This window comes from Thermobia domestica, chromosome 13 (assembly GCF_964235325.1).
Source record: "Thermobia domestica chromosome 13, izTheDome1.hap1.1, whole genome shotgun sequence".
NCBI classification, from domain to species: domain Eukaryota; kingdom Metazoa; phylum Arthropoda; class Insecta; order Zygentoma; family Lepismatidae; genus Thermobia; species Thermobia domestica.
In genome coordinates, this window is record NC_137466.1 from 214783379 (window position 1) to 214804609 (window position 21231).

At 33.9% G+C, this 21231-nt stretch overlaps 1 protein-coding gene across 5 annotated transcripts in view; it reads right to left on the minus strand.

Moving 5' to 3' along the window:
- Positions 1 to 472: 472 nt before the first annotated feature.
- LOC145669009 (metabotropic glutamate receptor 3-like) overlaps positions 473 to 21231 on the minus strand; it is a 150223-nt gene continuing 129464 nt past the window's right edge. For all 5 annotated transcript variants that reach the window (XM_081737337.1, XM_081737334.1, XM_081737335.1 and 2 more), the window contains 5 exons: positions 18325 to 18607; positions 15793 to 16173; positions 9996 to 10150; positions 7001 to 7114; positions 473 to 3429 (listed from right to left, as the gene is read on the minus strand). In XM_081737337.1, the coding sequence (XP_081593463.1) occupies positions 3311 to 3429; positions 7001 to 7114; positions 9996 to 10150; positions 15793 to 16173; positions 18325 to 18607 (1052 nt within the window). In that variant the 3' untranslated portion in view covers positions 473 to 3310. The remainder of the gene's footprint in view (positions 3430 to 7000; positions 7115 to 9995; positions 10151 to 15792; positions 16174 to 18324; positions 18608 to 21231) is intronic.

The following is a 21231-nucleotide window of genomic DNA, read 5'->3' on the forward strand; positions in this document are numbered from 1 at the left end:
TATCGGGCTCAATCCCCCCCCGAAATAAATTTGTTATATGCACAACTTCATTAAAATTAGTCGGCACCTAAAAGGAAAAATATAATTGCTTATTTATGTGTTGTTCATAGCTTTCTTCCCCCCCCGAAACAAAATCCTAAATACGCCACTGATTTCGAGTATCTGCCAAAGGATACTGAAGCTATAAAACGTTCAGAACAGAATTTTACTGTTATACAATCCATCATTATATGAAACTATTTAATGTTATCTACAGAGATTTGGTAAGAAAAATATTAGTTTCGAACCTTTAACATAATGTTAATAATCTAAGGTCACCAATACTTCTCTTTCGCATGCAATCGAATTACGTAATAGATTATTGTCGTACCAATAAAGGATTCTATAGAATGAAGAGAAACAAAAACAATTTACTTATAACAAGCTTTATTCTCTGTTTGTAATATTTTTCTAATCATCCCAAGATGGGACAAAACAGAACACTGGTGCAATACACAAAAATTACATGATTTGGAATATTTTGTAATATAGAATGACTAGAAGTTTCTTTAACATTTTTATCATACTCACACACACACATACACACACATATATATATATATATATATATATATATATATATATATATATATATATACATTTACGAATTTGAGAAGATAAAATAGTATATAAAGGTATTTACATGATAAAAATAACGTTTTCATTATTAGTAATAAAACAACGTTTAACGCACTGATAGAATGGCAGAAAAAAATAAATAAAATATTTATCAAATTCTTCACATAATTTGCTACTTTCACTTCGTACTTTGTTAAGTGGAAAGTTTGTTTAGACAAGACCTGAAACACACACACAGAGAAATAAGCAAGCTTTTCACTTGTTACGGATAAAGCGTGTTTGATGAAAGTTTCCCATGAGAAATCAAAGCGTTTAATTATGATCATCTGTACCTGAGTTTGCTACTTTCCAACTGTTTCATGATCCTGAGGACAGAAATCAAACTTCTAACTGGAATAACCAACAACTTTGGTTGACAAGTTTGTCTTCATTAAGAGGCTCCATCACGCTGAAATTAACATGTCGCTAATTTTACAGTAATTATGTGATATCTTCAAATAGATAAAAGATAAATCGAAAAGTGGAACAAGAGCTCGCTAGACAATATTATTTTACATGAAATACCGTTATCACGATTCACTTATCTGCTTTCAATTTCCAGCCATTTAGAAAATCGGCATTTATTTTCATGTTTCCAAATGGCTGCAAACGGAAAGCTACTAGGTGACACGGTATCTCATGCAAAATAATATTGTCTAGTGCGCTCTTGTTCCACATTTCGATGATCTTTTATCTATTTGAAAATATTACATAATTACTGTAAAATTAGCGGTATTTTAATTTCGCAGTGATTAGACCTCTTAAGTGTGATATACTGATTGTCATGAAATATCTTTCATGCTGCATTCAATATTTCCCTCACTCTTTCCCTTGAAAAGAAAATACGTGATGCGAGTTTCTATTTATTATGATTGGTCTTTAAAGTAATGGAGTTCTTGGAGTCAATAACGACATTCGACGATATTCATTATTTTAGAAAAAGAAAATAAGAGAAAAATACCATGAATAAAAGGAATGTTCAAAACTTCTCTCCTGGATCGATTGTAGCTATGAGTAACTATGAGCTGGGATAGAAGAACAGGTTGCGAATGAGAATTAAGAATACTACGTACACATGAAGTGAGTAATTAAGACTTCATTACACAAGTAGTCAATTGTACTCGTTAATTAATATTCCTCCGATATAAAGCACTCTGACTGCCTACAGTGTCAAGGAGCCTGAATCTTCACAGCGTAGTACAAAGCTTCTAGAAGAACAATATTTCGAGAACAAGTACATCAACAAGGAGATGGTAGTGTAACAAACACAATTATGTCATGGATGATATCTTCCGCTTGGATAAGGTCAGTAGCTAACTTGACACTATACGTCTGTGAAGGTGGTATCATTAGTGACAAGTTATAAGTTACATCGAGTTATGATCCGTCGATTAATCACTTGCTTTAAGGAGTTTGTCATATTTACCTGAAAACCTAAAGGTGCCTAGTTTGGACTAAGCTCACTAAACCTCACGCTCACGCCATCAATCTGATATCCCACTCATTCGACCTCACACTAACGTCATTAGGCTGACATTACCTCATATCATTTCGATATCACGCTCATTCGACCTCATGATCACATCATAATTTGGAACTTGTGCTCACTCAATCCCACGCTTATTTCGTGAGGGTGAGGTCGAGTAAGCGCGAGTTCCAAACTTCTGAGCGCTTCCGACCTCATGAGTTCGGGCACCTTTGGTTACAACTCGTTTTATAGTTTATAAATCAGGGAAGTCTTCTTGATTTTGAACTCTTTCTTAAGATCTATTTCGTTTTTCTTGGTTTGCAACTTACAGAGATATCTCACGTGTTACGGATATTCTTCGTAGTAAAGTTAATGTTACTATTTTTCTGTGTTTCCTTCAATTCACATACAGAGTGGTAACTATTTTCTCCTGCCTGCTCCAATATTCACTCATTAATAGCATGAATCATGACATTAAACCAGTGTTCGAGGTGAAAAAAAAGCAGAGGTGGTATGTTTTATTATGATTTTCACTCAACATACCTGTTATTTAAATATTGTCTTGATCACTGAAAAACCAGAGATGGTATGTCCTCATTACTGAAAAACCAGAGGCGGTATGGCATACCACCACATACCGTCTCACTTCAACCACTGCATTAAATCTTATAGGAATCTCTTTTCGCTTGAGAAATTCACTGCTAATGACCTAACTAATATGAGAGCAGTAGGTTTGGTCCTGTCATAGAAATGCTGTCATTATCACTTTGTGTTTTATAAAAATTAATCATGCAAACACCATTCTATTAACATTTTACCGTTGTGGACCTTATACGCACAGCGTTTACCAAGAAATTAATACTAACAATAAACAGAAATGTACATGTCTCTTCAATTTGTGGGACAAAATATCTCTAAACTCATCTGAATACAATGCCCTTTCTTCGACACTTCTTACATTAATTCTCGAGGTTTTATATCACATTTCATATGTACAATTCCATTCTTTCCCTCGTCACATACATACTAATCACACAATCGCACACTCAAAAATCTTTTTTCTAATTGTTACTTATGAGGTAGATCAACAATTTGGAACTTTTTATTTTTTTGCCTCAAGTTTCTTGTAACACAATCACTTCACTACATTTTTTTACTCAACATCACATCAATGCTTCTTCCTATTTACATAGTTCTTATTTCTGGCCTTAAACTAGTAGATGTGTTATTCTCTTTTAGAACATCTTCAGAAGACGCTTGTCTTTTTAGAGCTTCTTTAGCGCTCGGAGTTTGGCCTGTTCTCCCTGAAAAGACAAAGAATTCAAACAACTATGAAACACACAAACTATTTTGCCATTTTATTTTTAAAATACACGCTATTTTATCGTTGAATACTAAACATGATCAGATGTAAACGGTTTTTAATAAGTATATTATTTTAAAATGACCTTGGGAATCATGTTTTAAATGTGATACGTGATACTGGGTGGCAGTAGTGGTGAGAATACTAGTGACAAGCCATCATGGTTAAGGACACACTTCAAGAACGTTTGGCTATTGTCCAAAAGTTTTCAATACTCAAAGTACGCGTTTTTTAATGAATACTCAAAGTACGCTTCACGAAAACCACGGGGCACTTAATCACCCTTATGTGCTTGTCCATTCGTCGAATCGCTGAAAGTTTTGGAAGCGGGTTTACTCTTTGCGATGTGGCGAAACAACGAAGACTTCGAAATGCAAGAAGTGTAAAGAACATTGCTGCTGTGTGTGAAGCTGTTGCAGAAGTGCCAAATGTATTGATTCCGCGTTGTGCTCAAGAATTAGGGCTTAGCAGAACGCCATATTTTGCGAAAAGATTTGGGTTTATACACGTAAAAGATTTTATTGACCCAAGAACTGAAGCCTCTGAATTATCGTATGTAACGTTAGTTTGCTGCTTGGAGCTTAGAATAACTTGAAACGAATCACAACTTTGACCAAAACATTCTCTTCTCTTAGATAAAGCTTATTTCTAGCTAATTGGACATGTTAACAAACAAAATTGTCGTTTTTAGTGTGTACACAATTCAGAATAAATTTACGAAAAGCCCTTGCATCCGCAAAATGTCACTGTATGGTGGGGATTATGGCATGATAGCATAATTGGACCTTCCTCGAAACGACATAGGAGAATCAGTGACAGTGAATGGACTAGCGAGCGGTCCCACTTGATGTTAACGGAGTTTTTGTGACAAAATCTGGATAAAATTGAGTTGGAGGACACGTGATTCCAACAAGACGGTGCCGTATGTCACTACTCATGCCACTATCAACGTCTTTCGAGAAAAGTTAGGTGAAAGGATACTTTCAAAATTGTAACTGATATTTGGCCTCCCAGGAGTCGCAACTTAACTTCTTTAGATTACTTTTTACTGGGTTATTTGAAATCTATAGTCTAGGAAAACAAACCACGAACGCCTGATGAATTACGAGTTAGCATTGAACGCTGCATTGGTAATAATGGGTTCAAGTTATTGCACAAAATCATTTAAAATTGGGTTCATCGAATTTGCTTATGTTCTCGCAATCGAGATGGATACTTAAATGATGTGTTATTCAAAACATTATGTCATCAACTATACTTCACACTAATATGTATCTGGCATAGTTTGACTTCTATTGCATTGTCAAATCGTATCATTTTTCCTGGGAAGCCCTCTATATAACTATTGAATGATGTATGAGTTACAAATAAATTTGTAAATAAAATTTTACTTATAATTGTCCATCATAACTCTGGAATTCACAAAAGGAATAATTAACACTTCTGACCAGAATAGATATACTAATTTATTACAACTAAAATACAGTGTTTTAATAAATACTAAAATACAGTGTTTTAATAAGTGTATAGGCCTATACTCTGGTCAGAAATGTTAATTATTCCTTTAGAAAATTTTAATGTATTTTTCTAATAACCCTTTTAACAGTGATCAACTACTATGGACTGTTGGGCATGTTCATTTATTAAATTATCATTTATTACCTTTAAATTTTAATAATCCCAAATGTTACTACGATGTTAATTGTCAGTAACGTATTAGCAAGAACGTCTTAACAGTGTAGACGTAAAATTTAAAATCCGGTACGATATAACTCTAAGTATTAGCATAGAGAAAACAGAGATATAATGTAAACAGCCAAACGTCTACGCGATTTAGCAAGGGATCACAATAATCGAGCACCAGATGGCCCTGACAGTCTTTTGAAACGATTGATTATTTCAGAAATTTAGGTTTTGTGGAGCTTAACTTCCGTTTAATTGTTTTCCTTATAAGGAAATAAAGTAGCATGCTCTGCGATTGAGCGCTGAAATATAAAAAATTCTTGTAATATTTAATCTTGTAAATGAGACTCTACCAGAGCCATCTGGTTCTCGATTACTGCGATCCCTTGCTAAATCGCGTAGACGTTTGGCTGTTTACGTTACACTTCTGTCTTGTTATTTACTCTGTGGTATTAGTATCTAGCTTCTGAAAATTACGGTGTTTACTAAGAAAAATGATTAAATTCGTTTTTCAGCAATGGGTATATTAAAATCACATTTACTCGGTATAAATCACAGTGTTCCCATTGTTGATAATAGTATTTCTACTCTATTGTTGTGCACATTGCTTTCAATAATAATCGACGTATTGGCACGGATATCAAAAATGTTCGTTGGACACATACAAAAGGGTTTATCAGTGTGGATATGTTCTACATTTTTATTTGTTACAAGTTTAATTTTTAGCACTTTTATTATTTACATGTGTTATTTATGACGGATGTCATCATTATCGAAGGAACACGAAGAGATACGAAGACCCCTCCACCGGCTCTGCCTTCGAAGACTGTCTATATAAATAGACACCTAAAGGCAGAAGTCGTCAGTTGTTAACTGATCACCTGTTCCTATCTCTAGCTGCAACGGGTATGATATACTTCCTTCTCTCCAAGCTGCAACGGGCAGAAGAGACTCCTCTAATCTTACCTCTGTGTTACAACGGGCAAAAGGTTCTTTTAGACCCAGCTGCAATGGGTAGGGTCATTCTTAACCAACAAACCTCAAACCTGTTAGCTGCAACCGGCAGGGGGTTCAATTATAATTAACTTAGAGGAAAGAACTTTTAGAGCTAAATAAAAAAATCTTACTTGTAATCTTTTGTACAAACTATATAAACAACTTTCATAATAAAAGGTGAGTTAAGAAATACCCATGTACATTAACTCTACCGAATATTAAATGCAGAAATAATGCAACTAGTGTCAAAGAGTCAAGTGTATATACAGGTATAATGTATATTTATATATATATACAGGGTGAACCTGAAAGATGTACACAAATTCCGGGAGGTAATTCGTGACATGAAAAGAAGACAAAAAGTCATCCTGCATTTTGTCGAATTCCGCGTCCTGGATGAGTGACAGGGGTATCAACTTGCAATCGACAATCGACAATCGAATCCTGACAATTATTACGGAACAGAAAAATATGCACAAACTGCGGGGAGTGATTCGTGGCATCAAAACTAATTAAATGTGGCTATGAACATCAGCAAAATGATACATCACGCAGTTGCGCAGACAGAGGTAGTTTGTGCATATCTGTCTGTTCTGTTCCAATTATCAAGATTCGATTGTCGATTCCAAGTTGGCGCCCCTGTCACTCGTATACGACGCGGAATTCGACAACATGCAAGAGAACTTTTTGTCTTCTTTTCATGTCACGAATTATTTCCCGGAGTGTAGGCACATCTTTCAGGTTCACCCTGTATAAATCCAGAACATTGTAGCTGGTGTGATTTCTAAAAGCTGACTGTGTTGTAAAAAAGATATGCATAATGAGAGACTTACACATGTTTGGAGATTCACCTGCTGACAGAGAATTTTTGTCTTGGAATTTGGAGAACTCTTGGGAGGAACTATGAACCATTCGTAAGTTTTTCTTATAGCCTGAATCTGCAGCACCTGCAATGAAGTAAAACAGTATACCATAAAATTGTATACGTACACATCGAAAGTCCCGATCGAAAAGTCCTTTAAAAAAAGATTGCAGAATTTTAGGTCATTATTAAGAAATCATTCCTGAACTTTAGTTCACTTTTAATAAATGAGAAATACGATATCAGATTTGATTTTTAACTTTCTTTTAAGAAGTAAAGAGTAATATTCACTTTTTCACTTTACTTTTAAGAAATAAAGAAGAGTTCTTTTAATAAGTAATACTATAATTATTTTTGAAGTATAATTAATATTTAATAAGGGGAGAACGAACATCATTTCCGAACTTCAGCTCAACTTAATAAGTAAAGAATAGAAATATACCGGTAATTTCTCCAATTTAGTTAATGTTAGTAAGCAGAAAAATAGCAACTGAAACTGCAACATCGTTCGGTAATTAAATTATATGACTAACATTATAGTGCCAATGTGTTTATCTCAGCGTGATCATTTCGAGAACGTCTACTGTTCTCAAATTTGAGTGCTCACAGTACTAAAATCAATGAATACACTGAACTCACCAATTTATTAGTCCATAACTAACAGTAAATAAAACTTAAAACACGATATTTCGGCCAATAAACAATCCTATCATTCATATACACCGAAAAAAATCACAAAAACTAAACAAATGAAACACGAAATCTGTTGTGTATTAATTGTCAAGTTCAAAATTTATGAAACGTAATTTTTTGATTGAAACCATTGATAATACAGTCAATGTGTGTTCACCGTATTTATTGATTTTCGTACTTAGAACGACCGAGAATAAGAGCAGTAGTAGCTCTCGAAATGATTTCACTAGGAATCACTGAGAATCACTAGGAATCACTGAGATTTCACTAGGAATCACTGAGATTTCACTAGGAATCACTGAGATTTCACTAGGAATCACTGAGAATCACTAGGAATCACCTTATATTCACTTCGTCAGTATAAGGTTAGTTGTATCATTTAGTGCCATTTAGTTAGTTGTATCATTTAGTTATCAAAGAAAAATGTGCCAGACGGTTTCTATATTTCATATTTTGATAGGATTTCCTTCAACTGTATTGCTTTGTTCATAATTTGAACAGGAAATCATATGATAACACATGATCATCTCACTTATTTCAAATTTCGATCCCTCCACAATTCTTACACTTTCAAGCTTTCAGCTCTCCACAGAGCCTTGTTCACAGAGCATTAAAAAGGAACGAAAAAAAGTAAAAACTGTTAGGCAAATGAAACTGAACTACTGCACAGTGAGATAAACTGTCACTTGATGAGGAATTGCAGCAATAGTCACAATAAGGTGTCTCTCCACTGTTCTTTTTATTCCCTTTTTGTTTTCTTTCTTTTATTCCTATTCTTACCCTTTGTGAGCAAGATTCTAGGAGAAAGCCGAAATGTTGAGAGTTTAAGGATCATTCAGGAATCAAAATTTGAAGTAAGTTAAATGATTGATAATGTTTGTGAACGTGTCTGCACACAGTGTCAAGTTAAAACGCTTAATTAATAAATGATAAATAAGTATATAATACTTATTGTTTACAACTATCTCAGTTACTGTAACTTTAAACGCTTAATTTATAAATAATAAGTATATAATCCTTACCGTTTATAACTAAAACTAGGGTGATGTAACTTAAAATGCTTAAATAATAAATAACGTGAGTGTTTAGATTTTGTCTTTTCTAGGTAAATTATAAACTTTCAATCAAGCAGCTACAACATTATCTCTATTTATCCCAGGATCATGGTTCGTACCTCGTTCTCTTCAGAATAGAATAACTTTTCAAACGGTATCATACACATGAGCCTATCATGTTTCTAAGAAGAAAAATTTTGGAGGAAATAAAGATTTTTGGTGAAAAAAATGCCTTCTTTCTAAGTTTAGGCCCCTCTGGACCCCTCCCCTGTGTTAACACACAGATCTTAACATCAACTGAAAAATACTAAGGAGTATACTGAATATGTGTACAAAATTTCAAGCTTCCATCTTGAAAAGTAAGGGCGAGAAAATTTACCAATGTGCTAAGAATATCCCCACAAAACTCCATATTCCCGCATAAACAGAATTTCAGGTAAACATTTCCTGAGACATCCCTATATATATATATATATATATATATATATATATATATATATATATATATATATATATATATATATATATATATATATATATATATATATATATATATATCCTATTATCATGGTTCGAATCTTCTTTTTTTCAGAACAGAACAACCTTTCAAACGGTACTATCCACATGTCTCGATTATGTATTTGAGGCGGGAAAACCGCGTGAAAAGGATTTCTTTTTTTCATTTTTGTCCCTCTGGATCTCCCTGTGTTAACGCAGAGATCTCAAACAATCTGAAAAATACTAAGAGGTGCACTGAATATATGTGCAAAATTTCAATCTTCTAGCTGCAAAAGTAAGCCCGCAATAAATAAGTAAATAAATAAATAATAATAATAATAATAATAATAATAATAATAATAATAATAATAATAATAATAATAATAATAATAATAATAATAATAATAATAATAATAATAATAATAATAGGCCAACTTTTTTAAAGTTATGACGTAATCATCCCGTATGACTTGACGCAGAAAGGTGTGAAACCATACGTAACGTGTTCTACAATGCCTTCAGGCATAAAAATACTAAACAAGACGGAGTAAAAAGTTTTATTGGTACTTTTTTAATCGAATAATGAAGACATTATCCTATCTTTAAAAACAAATACGATATGATTTAAAAGAGATAATCTTTACCATTTACAACTACAACTAGGGTAATGTAACTTAAAACGCTTAATTAATAAATGATAAATAAGTATATAACACTTACCATTTATAACAACAACTGGGGTAGTGTTTGTGGACGTTGCAACATAAGAAGACCCACGATGTTGTGACATAACCACTTCCTTTGTGTTTTTCTCTGGCTTCAAGAGAACAATGTAAATTTTAGGGAAGAAAAGACATCCCAGCTGAACCAGTCCGCTGTAAAACAAAAGAAATAGACGTTTTAGCATGTTTCTAAACTTCGCACAACAATATAGATGGAGAGAAAAGTAATTGGTTATTACAAAGAACCTAAATGCAATCAGAAACCATATTTAAAGAGAATAAAACATGTATGGATGATTCCGAAGAATATATGAGGCTTCTTAACACTTCATTTACGCCGATGAACGTATTTAGAAATTTAGGGGAAAGAAAGAATGTCAGGTTGATTATATGAAAAAAGTGGAAACCCTCAGCAAACTCAAAAGGAAGAACTAAATATATACAAGATGTCTCAAAAGTTCTCTGACATATGGTAACTCTATTATTATCAAAGTTGCAACAAAATGTAAGAGGGGAAACCGTCTCCAAATATAATGTTTTCAATCTAAAGTGAAGGATTTTTTTTTTAAAATCGGACGAACCGTTTGGGCTATACACTCTTTATGCGCCCAATGTTAAATGAAAATGCAACGTTGTCATTTACCTGGACCCACAACATAAAATGAATGGGAACATATTTGAAATGGGGGCTGGTCATCAACACGTTAGCTTAAAAGACAGTAAATTCATTCATTTATGTTGTGGGTCCAGGTAAATGGCAGCGCTGCATTTCCATTTAACATTGGGCGCATAAAGAGTGTACAGCCCAAACGGCTCGTCCGATTTAAAAAAAAAAATCTTTCATTTTAGATTGAAAACATCATATTTGGAGACGGTTTCCCCTGTTACATTTTGTTGTAACTCTGATAATAACATAGTTATCCTATGTCAGGGGACTTCTGAGACACCCTGTATATTGAATTAAAATGAATAATTTACGTCTTTTCAGTAAGATATCATCAACGGAACTTAAAAATGACTTCACGTTGACACAATGGAAAAGGAATATTATTGTGAAATCTATATACATCCCCTATCTATCTATTAAAGAAAGTAGACACATTAAAATTTTGTCCTGGTTTTAGTCGTATATGTAGAAATTATAGATAAATGATAAACAATAGAAAAAAAAGGACTAAAATAATAAAAATTGTGTGTGCATTTATTTGTTTACACTAGAATAGACTTAACAAAAATCTTTCTGTCATCATAGCACTGTTGCCAGCTAAGAAAACTACATAATATTAGACAATGCAAAACTACGCTCAGGAATAGTAACCATCATTCTACTTACAGATTTTTGTAATTCCTGAATGTATTGATTGTACGTAGAATGATTGTAAGTAGAATGATTGTACGTAGAATGATTGTACGTAGAATGCTTGTAAGTAGAATGATTGTATGTAGAATGCTTGTAAGTAGAATGATTGTACGTAGAATGCTTGTAAGTAGAATGATTGTACGTAGAATGATTGTACGTAGAATAATTGTAAGTAGAATGATTGTACGTAGAATGATTGTAAGTAGAATGATTGTACGTAGAATGATTGTACGTAGAATGATTGTAAGTAGAATGATTGTACGTAGGATGATTGTAAGTAGAATGATACATAATATTACTATCACTAAACACAGAATTATTCCTATACACAAAAATTTTAACAGACATTTTTTTTATTAAAGTAGGGACTGTAATATTTGCCTTGGTATTGAAATTACAATAATTAAAGTACACACAAAATTAATATAATTCTATATAAAACAGGTATTTAGAATATTTTACGAGCTGAAGTCATAAAGTTTTAATAATCTTAATTATTAACCAGAAGTACATTATTTGATTAACCCAATTTGATCCTCATGGATTTGATACACAGAGTGTCCCAAAAGTAGGTATGCAGTCTGCTACTGATCAGTCATGACATTTTATATCATTTATTTATTGTTATCCACAACAGGTATTGACTTAGTTTCTTTCTTATCTGTTCTAAATTTATTTACTTTTATCTTAAGCTCGGAACAAACCAAATCAAATAAATTCATTATATTAATAAATTAAAATGTCATGCTCGATCGATGCTGGTTTGTATACCTACTTTTGGGCCACTCTGTATATTACGACTTGTTATATATCAACTGATTTCGTGGTAGGCGCTGACAAATGTGTATCGCTCTGTTATTAAGTTCTTTTAATTGAAGAGTAAATAATGGTTGGTTTTAATGATTATAGTCCATCATAATTATACTATTGTGAGGTTAAAATAAATAAATACATAAATAAATAAATAAATAAGAAATTTTCTAACCTAAATTTTCATAGATAAGCTTCCGACCAATAATCATTGAACTGAACGTGAACGAAGTTGGTCTTAGTCGCGCAAAATCATGAATGAGCAATTGCATATATGTGAAAGTATTTGAGAATTAAATCCTAAGACGAATATTCGGATCCAAGAGGAACGAGAATGGGGAATGTTAAAAAAATTCATAACGAAGAACTGCATAATTTATACCATTTACCTAAAATTATTAGGGTCATCAAGCCTAAAAATGAAATTGATTAGTTTAACACCCCACGATTATGTCTTTTAGGCTAAGAGCCTAATTAAAACAAGCGAATGATGATAAAAGAATTCGAATGAGAAACTGGAAGGAAACGGGAGAACGCCAACAAAACCCACGGACATAATATTGTCCACCACAAATACATTTGTCAGGGGATCGAACCAGCGACCCCATTCACTAGAAGTAAGCGCTCTACCACTAAGCCACCGTGCCCCCTTCATCAAGTCTGGAAGGCTCAGGTAGGCAGGTCATGTAGCCTAATGAAAGAAAGAACGAACGCTTTCAAAGTTTTAACGAGAAATCCAATCGTAAAAAACGACCATTAGGAAGACCTAGGCGCAGATGGGAGGGCAATATTAAGATGGATCTCGCAGAAATAGGAATACAAAATAGAAACTGGATCCAGTTGACTAAGAACAGAAGTCAATGGAGAGCTTTTGTGAACTCAGGATTGAACCTCCGAGTTGCATAGGCCATAGAGTTAGTTCGTTGGATAGTTAGTTGCATATATCTAAAGCGTCATCACGACGGTTCTCCACTTTGACTCCATTTGAAAAGCAAACGCGAAGTAAATCGTAAAGAACGTTGACTCTGATAAGCACAATGAAGAAAACTTCTTTGCAGGTCTCATAACTATAGACGACACAAAATTGACTTGTTTCTCTTCCCTGAAATGAAGAAACAGATCCAGGCTCTACAATTTTACAACACAGATAATGTCATTCTAGAAGTATATCAGTGGTTCTCGAAGCAATTACAGAATTTCTACAGTGATGGACAGTCAAAATACACTGGATTTATTGGGCAACTACGTGAAAAAACTAAAAATTTAACATATTTCTTTGAACTTTCTTGTTTTGTTCTTAATAATAATAATATAATCTCTAAGACATTCCCTCGTACATAGAAACTTTAAAGGAAAAAACCAAATACAACGTATTTTAAAAGCCATGATTAAATCGTTCACCTGATGAAAGTGAGGAAAATCTTAGAAAAACCCAAGACAAGATGATTGGCAGCAAGATTTGAACTCAAGACCTCCCCATTACCAAGCGAAAACCTACATCTTGGCTTGATCATGTTAATGAGATAATATCTGCAAGCAATGAGGGAATTGATTAACTTCATTGTGTTAATTCAAAATGTCCTCCGTATGTTCAGCACAACTTACAACTTTTCGACGTTCTTCATCAAGCGATTCGCCATGTTTACTTGAATTATCTTCAACACGGATAATAAGGGTATACAAGAAGTATTTTATTGTTATGTTCTCCCAGAGGTTATTCAGATTCCATATTTTCATACCCTAATCTCAGATTTCAAAATTCTCAATATGAAAACACCAATGGGTTGAGACCAGATGAACGTGGTGGCTACTTTGTAAGACCTCGTTCCCCAATCCAGCTTCTTGGCAACATTCATATAAACATTATACCCATTGATTCTAAATTTCTACTGAGTTCTATATAGGGTGTTCCAAAACAACACCAACAACACCAACCTGGCTGCACAAATACTTCCTTTCGGAGTTATAAGCTGCCGAAAATATGAACAAATGAAATTTAAAAGTCCATAGCTCCAAACTATGAGAGCTACCGTAATCGGGTCAAAACTTCACTTAGGGAAAAGACATATCGAAGATACCTCGCAATCGAGGTCGAAATTTAAGTCGCGGTCGCTACCTCGATGTATAGGTCGCGATTGATGAAGGGCGCATATAGCGTCTGTAAGTTCTCAATTTGAGGAGAAACATTACTGTGACGCGTGTGAAATTATTCCGTTAGTGTATAAAAATCACTGTGAACCCACATTTTGAAATTGAAAGGACCAAACAGATTATAAATAGGGATGGACCCGAGACGAGATATGAGAAATGCTAAAGTCTCATCTCTTGTTTCTCAAAAATATTTGAGTCTCATCTCTTGTCCATCTCTATCAATAAATCAAAGACTTTTACATTTTTCAATTTTCTGTGAAGAAATGCCCTCTTTCAGCACTCAAACGAGAAATCATTTCCCAGTAAAATTACACACACACACACACACAAAGATAAAAAAAACAGGTATGTCTTCAGATTTCGAGGTGAAGGGGGTATTAAATTCAGCAAATGAAGTTTCGTCACTGCAATTCCATTATTCGACGTTTCCTCCCTATGGATACGTGTCTGTCTTTATAGGTATTTCTTTACCTTATATCAGTAACGAATTTAGAAGAAATCCTTTTTTATTAATCTCGGAATTCAGGGGAGAGGCTTGGAATTTTTAAGCATGATATGATTAACAGTAGCTTCTTTTTTCTTTAGAAATTCCACAATTCCAAATTCCACTTCAGCCGGAAAGCCCCGTCCCTGTAACCGCCACTGCCTTATAATAATAAGCTACAGCATAATTCTCAAATTAATATGAATAACTTAACTGATATTTCCATTTCGGTTGCTATTTTCTTCCATTCTCTATTTAAAACGTGCCTATTATGATGTTGTTTGTGTTTCTTATTTTATATTGCTGGAACATTCCTCATTAGTTTTATTAATATGTCTTTCATAATCAAATATAATAGTGCACCAAAATCTCTCGAGCGTAGACATATACAATCCACTGCAGACGAAATTCTAAACAAATGAAGACTTTATTCCGTGTAACGCTTCAGGGAGAGCCAATCAGAACACGAGCCACAGCGATGCTTCCGCTGAACATCGATGTAAAAAACTCGATTGTTTATCATCGCGACCACTAATTCACCCTCGCGGTTGACCTCTAGGTCGAGATGTAGCTACATCTTCAGCATGCGCTTACCCATTTGAATCCATGTGTTTGTGCCAGTATCGAGGTAGCGACCACGACTTAAACCTCGACCTCGATAGCGAGGTCTCTTCGGTATGTCTTTACCCTTAGGAACTAAAGTTTCGCTATCCAAACATACATGCTTCAGAATCCTAAGGTACTCCCGCAACAATTTTTATAGAGGGAGTTTGGCTACGGGCATATAATTTTTGAAGTACTAACCAACTACCACTATAATAATAGTTGTGCAGGATTGTGAAACTTGGATATTTGAATAGGCACATACTAGTCCAGGTTGGTCTATACTTTTTGTCTTATCTTCGTGTCAGGAATCACATCCCAAACGTTGTCAGTATTATTTTTGAAACACCCTCTATAATTTAAATATTACTAAACACCATTTCTTACCTGAGTGAGAGCGATATAGCTAGGGTGACCACTCTGATAGAATTGCTATCACTAGCCAAATACAAAGGAACAAAAGCCAACCAAATAATGATAGTGGTGTAGTTAGTGAAGGCAATATACCGCGTCTCATTGAACCCTCCAGGACATTTGCGAGTCTTAATTGCGTAAATAGTGCAGAAACCGATCAGAATAAATGGGTAGATAAGGCCGACCATATAGGAATAATTCTCTATTCCATCGCAGACCCTTAGTCGCTCATCGTGCTTAGGGTAGATGTGGGTGATGCTTGGAGGTTCGTATAGCAACCAAGACACATTAATTATCACCTCAACAGACGTAAGGAGAGCGGTAATCACTAACTGAGACTTAGGACTGGTGTACCTGAAAACAAAATAAATTCAAAATGACAATAATTACAGTAAATATTGAGTTTTAAAAGTTATATCTACAATATAATTACTTAATTAGCATATAGAAGTATTATTTTTATTCTTTAGATCAGTGAAATGCTAATTATTTTATTTATTATTTCATTCATAAAAATATGGTAGCACCGTAACTTTTATTTATACATTACTAGCAGAATACCCGTTCTTCATACGGGGATAATACATTTCAAGTTGGATATGAAGTACTACTGGGAGCTGAATTTGAATTTAAACGGCATCGGAAGGGTCAATGTTCGTCTTAGTGGTCTTGAAAATTATGGATATATCCCCTTCCCTCCTCTCCCCTCCGAAGTTGCGGACTGAATTTGGATTTAAACTACATCGGAAGTGTCACTATTCATCTCAGTGACCCCGAAAACTATGTACTCGTCGCTAATATCGGTCATTTTCGATTTTTTTTAAATATCTCACCCCTTACCCCTTCTCTAAGTTGCACCGTCAAAGTGAAATGATGAAAAACATCCTAGGCTCGAACCTTATCTATGTTGGAAACGGGTGGTTCAAGAGTTATTAAGTTACAAACATAGTCACTTTCATTTTTATAGAGATTTGCAACGAAATATGAAAAAATAAGAATTTTGGGAATTATCAAAAAATGGACCAAAAGATTGTGATCTTGGTCAAGAATTAGTTTTTGGATCTTGGACCACAAAATTTTTGAACGGCCCTAATCGAGTTTTCTATTTTCTACGAAATAAGCACATCATATTGAGTTAAGTGATAGTTTGGGTTTGACTACACTATATGTAGTTCTCCAGATATAAGGCGTACAAAAAAAAAAAAAAAAAAAAAAGATTGAAATATATTGGATCTTTTGATCCATAAACAGTTTCCAATAGACTCATATGCGTATTCTTACCTTGTTTTATGAGGTGTGCTAGGTTTGTGATTAAATATTCTTGCAATCCTATTGGTTTTGAACCAAAAACAGTTACCAACAGACTCATATGCGTATTCTTACCTTGTTTTATGAGGTGTGCTAGGTTTGTGATTAAATATTCTTGCAATCCTATTGGTTTTGATCCGAAAACAGTTACCAACACACTCATATGCGTATTCTTACCTTGTTTTATGAGGTGTGCTAGGTTTGTGATTAAATATTCTTGCAATCCTATTGGTTTTGATCCAAAAACAGTTTCCAACAGACTCATATGCGTATTCTTACCTTGTTTTATGAGGTGTGCTAGGTTTGTGATTAAATATTCTTGCAATCCTATTGGTTTTGATCCAAAAACAGTTTCCAACAGACTCATATGCGTATTCTTACCTTGTTTTATGAGGTGTGCTAGGTTTGTGATTAAATATTCTTGCAATCCTATTGGTTTTGATTCAAAAACAGTTTCCAACAGACTCATATGCGTATTCTTACCTTGTTTTATGAGGTGTGCTAGGTTTGTGATTAAATATTCTTGCAATCCTATTGGTTTTGATCCAAAAACAGTTACCAACAGACTCATATGCGTATTCTTACCTTGTTTTATGAGGTGTGCTAGGTTTGTGATTAAATATTCTTGCAATCCTATTGGTTTTGATCCGAAAACAGTTACCAACAGACTCATATGCGTATTCTTACCTTGTTTTATGAGGTGTGCTAGGTTTGTGATTAAATATTCTTGCAATCCTATTGGTTTTGATTCAAAAACAGTTTCCAACAGACTCATATGCGTATTCTTATCTTGTTTTATGAGGTGTGCTAGGTTTGTGATTAAATATTCTTGCAATCCTATTGGTTTTGATCCAAAAACAGTTTCCAACAGACTCATATGCGTATTCTTATCTTGTTTTATGAGGTGTGCTAGGTTTGTGATTAAATATTCTTGCAATCCTATTGGTTTTGAACCAAAAACAGTTACCAACAGACTCATATGCGTATTCTTACCTTGTTTTATGAGGTGTGCTAGGTTTGTGATTAAATATTCTTGCAATCCTATTGGTTTTGATCCAAAAACAGTTTCCAACAGACTCATATGCGTATTCTTATCTTGTTTTATGAGGTGTGCTAGGTTTGTGATTAAATATTCTTGCAATCGTATTGGTTTTGATCCAAAAACAGTTTCCAACAGACTCATATGCGTATTCTTACCTTGTTTTATGAGGCGTGCTTGGTTTGTGATTAAATATTCTTGCAATCCTATTGGTTTTGGTGACCATAGCCGCATAGCAGAGGGCGTAGCAAAATCCAAGAAAGAATCGAGTAAGTCCGCACGTAAAGCTCGTAGGACGAGCCACAATGACAAATGTGACGCAGAAAGACAGGAGTGTACCCAGCAGAAGGAGATAACTGAGTTCCCTTCCTGATGCTTTAATCACAGGTGTCTCGCTGTAGATCCAGAAAATCAGTGCAACGAAAACAGTCATAAAGATGCCTACGGAAAAAAGTATTATATACAGTATATATTACAGGTAATAATAATAATAATAATAATAATAATAATAATAATAATAATAATAATAATAATAATAATAATAATAATATTTAATTTAGAAAATATATTATTTTTAACATTAATTGAGCTGAGAGAGCCAAGAATTTATGAATCGACTTTTCGTTTCTTTGTGAGCTTTTTTCCCTTTTTTTCTTCAAGGATTACTTTCAGTAAAGTGGCCAAATGCTTACTTTGCCAGTGACCATAGCGTAGATGGAATAAAGCAAGATAGTTTAAGATCGGTCATGTCTTAGAGCAGCGTTTCGCAAACTTTTTTCAAGTGCGGACCACTTTTATTAGTCAGAATCTTCCACGGACCACCTTAATCTTGTTTCTTCAAAAGCAAAGTTATCATTTAAAAAATCTTTTGATCATGTACCACTATGCCAGTATACTTTTATTTTTTCAAAATAGTATTAAATACAATTTCCTTAATTTTATATTGGCATTAATAGAAGTATATTCTATATACAGGGTGTTACAAAAATTGTCACAATATTTTGGGAATAGATTCTTAACATCAAAACAAGAAACAAGTTCATATACACCTGTGATCGGAAATGCAGAGTTTCGTAGTTATAGGGTGCCGGAAATGTGAAAAAAATGAACTATAAAGGTCCATATTTCCACTACTATAGGACTGATCGTAGTCGGGTCAAGACATCCCTGAGGAACTAGTATGTGAGCTATCCAAATATCCATCATTCAGAACCTCCGGTACTTGCACAATCATTTTTAGAGAGGATGTTTGGAAGTACTTGATGACTCTCCACCTCCCTTTCTAAAAATTGGTGTGCAAGTACTGAAGCATTCTTAAACATGGATATTTGGATAGTTCACATGCTAGTTCCTCAGTGATGTTTTGGCCTGAGTGCGATAGGTCCCATAGTAGTGGAGCTATGAGCTAAAGTTCACTTGTTTGACGTTTTCGGCACCCTATAACTCCGAAACTATCCACTTTTGAGCACAGGTCCATATAAACTTTTTTTCTTATTTTGATGTGAGCAATCTGTTCCCAAAATATTGTGACACATTTTTGTGACACCCTGTATATATATATATATTACCGTCCAAAAGCTTGAAAGTAATCGTATTTTTACAGGTCAATAGTAATTCATGCTAAACAATATTGCAAAAAAAGTTATTTATTTGTATTAATTCATGTTGCCGCACTAAAGAAGTTCCATTGCGTATTTCTTGAAAATTTCTCATATCATTTTATTTTGGCTGTTCACATGTTTTACTACCATCTCCAATTAATTGTAAGTCACAATCATTTTGCTCGTCAAAAATCGATGCATTTGCAAATTGTTTTATGATTACTAAATAGCATCAGTTGCATTGAAACATGAAATGAAATGAAATGAAATTTTTGAGTTTTACGTCCCACGGTTATGCCGGTTAGGCTAAAGGAGACGGTGATAATGAGTAATGAATGAAATGGTGGAATGAAGAAAGTGGGAGGAAACGGGAGAACCCCGAGAAAACCCACGCACACGGTGTTTGTCCATCACAAAGTTAACTTGGCTGGAGCAAGGTTTGAACCCGAGACCCCTAGCACCAGAGGTGAACGCTCTACCACTGATCCACCGCGGCCCCTGCATTGAAACTCGTCAGTGAGAGTAGCTACGTTAAACCTACGTAGCGAACATTTGGTACGCTTAAAGTAATCTTATAATCATGTGCATTATAAAATACTGTGCATTTATGATAGCAAGGCAAAGCTGCGTACAATTGAACAAGGATCTAGTGTCTGTACTCTACGTGAGAAAGTGTATAAGAAGCGGTAAATGTTAATTCTTCATTTTTATTCAATTTTGTTCAATGTTTATATGTTATTATTTCAATATTTTTTCATTATTTTTTTCCAAAACTGTGATATTTTTATTACAGTATCTATACATATTAGAAAAAATTATAGCCTATATTGTATTTACATATCTTACGTAATACAATGATAAAATATATATTAAGTAAAATATGGTATTGTTATAATTTACACATGCGATCAACTAATTCATAATGATCATAAGCTCTTAACAGAGTTAACAGAAAAACGAATACTATCAAGATAAGACGAAATTGTGGCAAAATAACAAGAAATGCTAAAAGAACAAGAAATTATGGTAAAAGAGATATATACATTAGAATCAAATTGGGATAGTAAATGTGAAAATGAAAATGTATCTTTCAATGACGATGACAGTTATGATGAGATAAATTCTTAAGTGCATATTGTTTAAAATATCTTTCCATCGTTGGTACTCAGAAACCAAGTCGTTATTTTCTTCCTTATATGAGAAAGATCTCCTCTAATTCTTTGCCTGTGGGTAACGTACCCAAAATGGCTGACACGTTCCCACGTTGAACAGCGACACTGATCCGTTGAATAAGGAAAGATTTAAGATCGTTTATCTCCCGGTATAAGTGAAATACGATGTCCGATTTCCTTGATAAAATTATTGTAAATTGTGAATAAGCTCTATATATAATTCGAAAATGTTCATCATACTCTTATTAGAGAACAAAAGACTCACACAAATAAACACTGGAACTGAATTGGA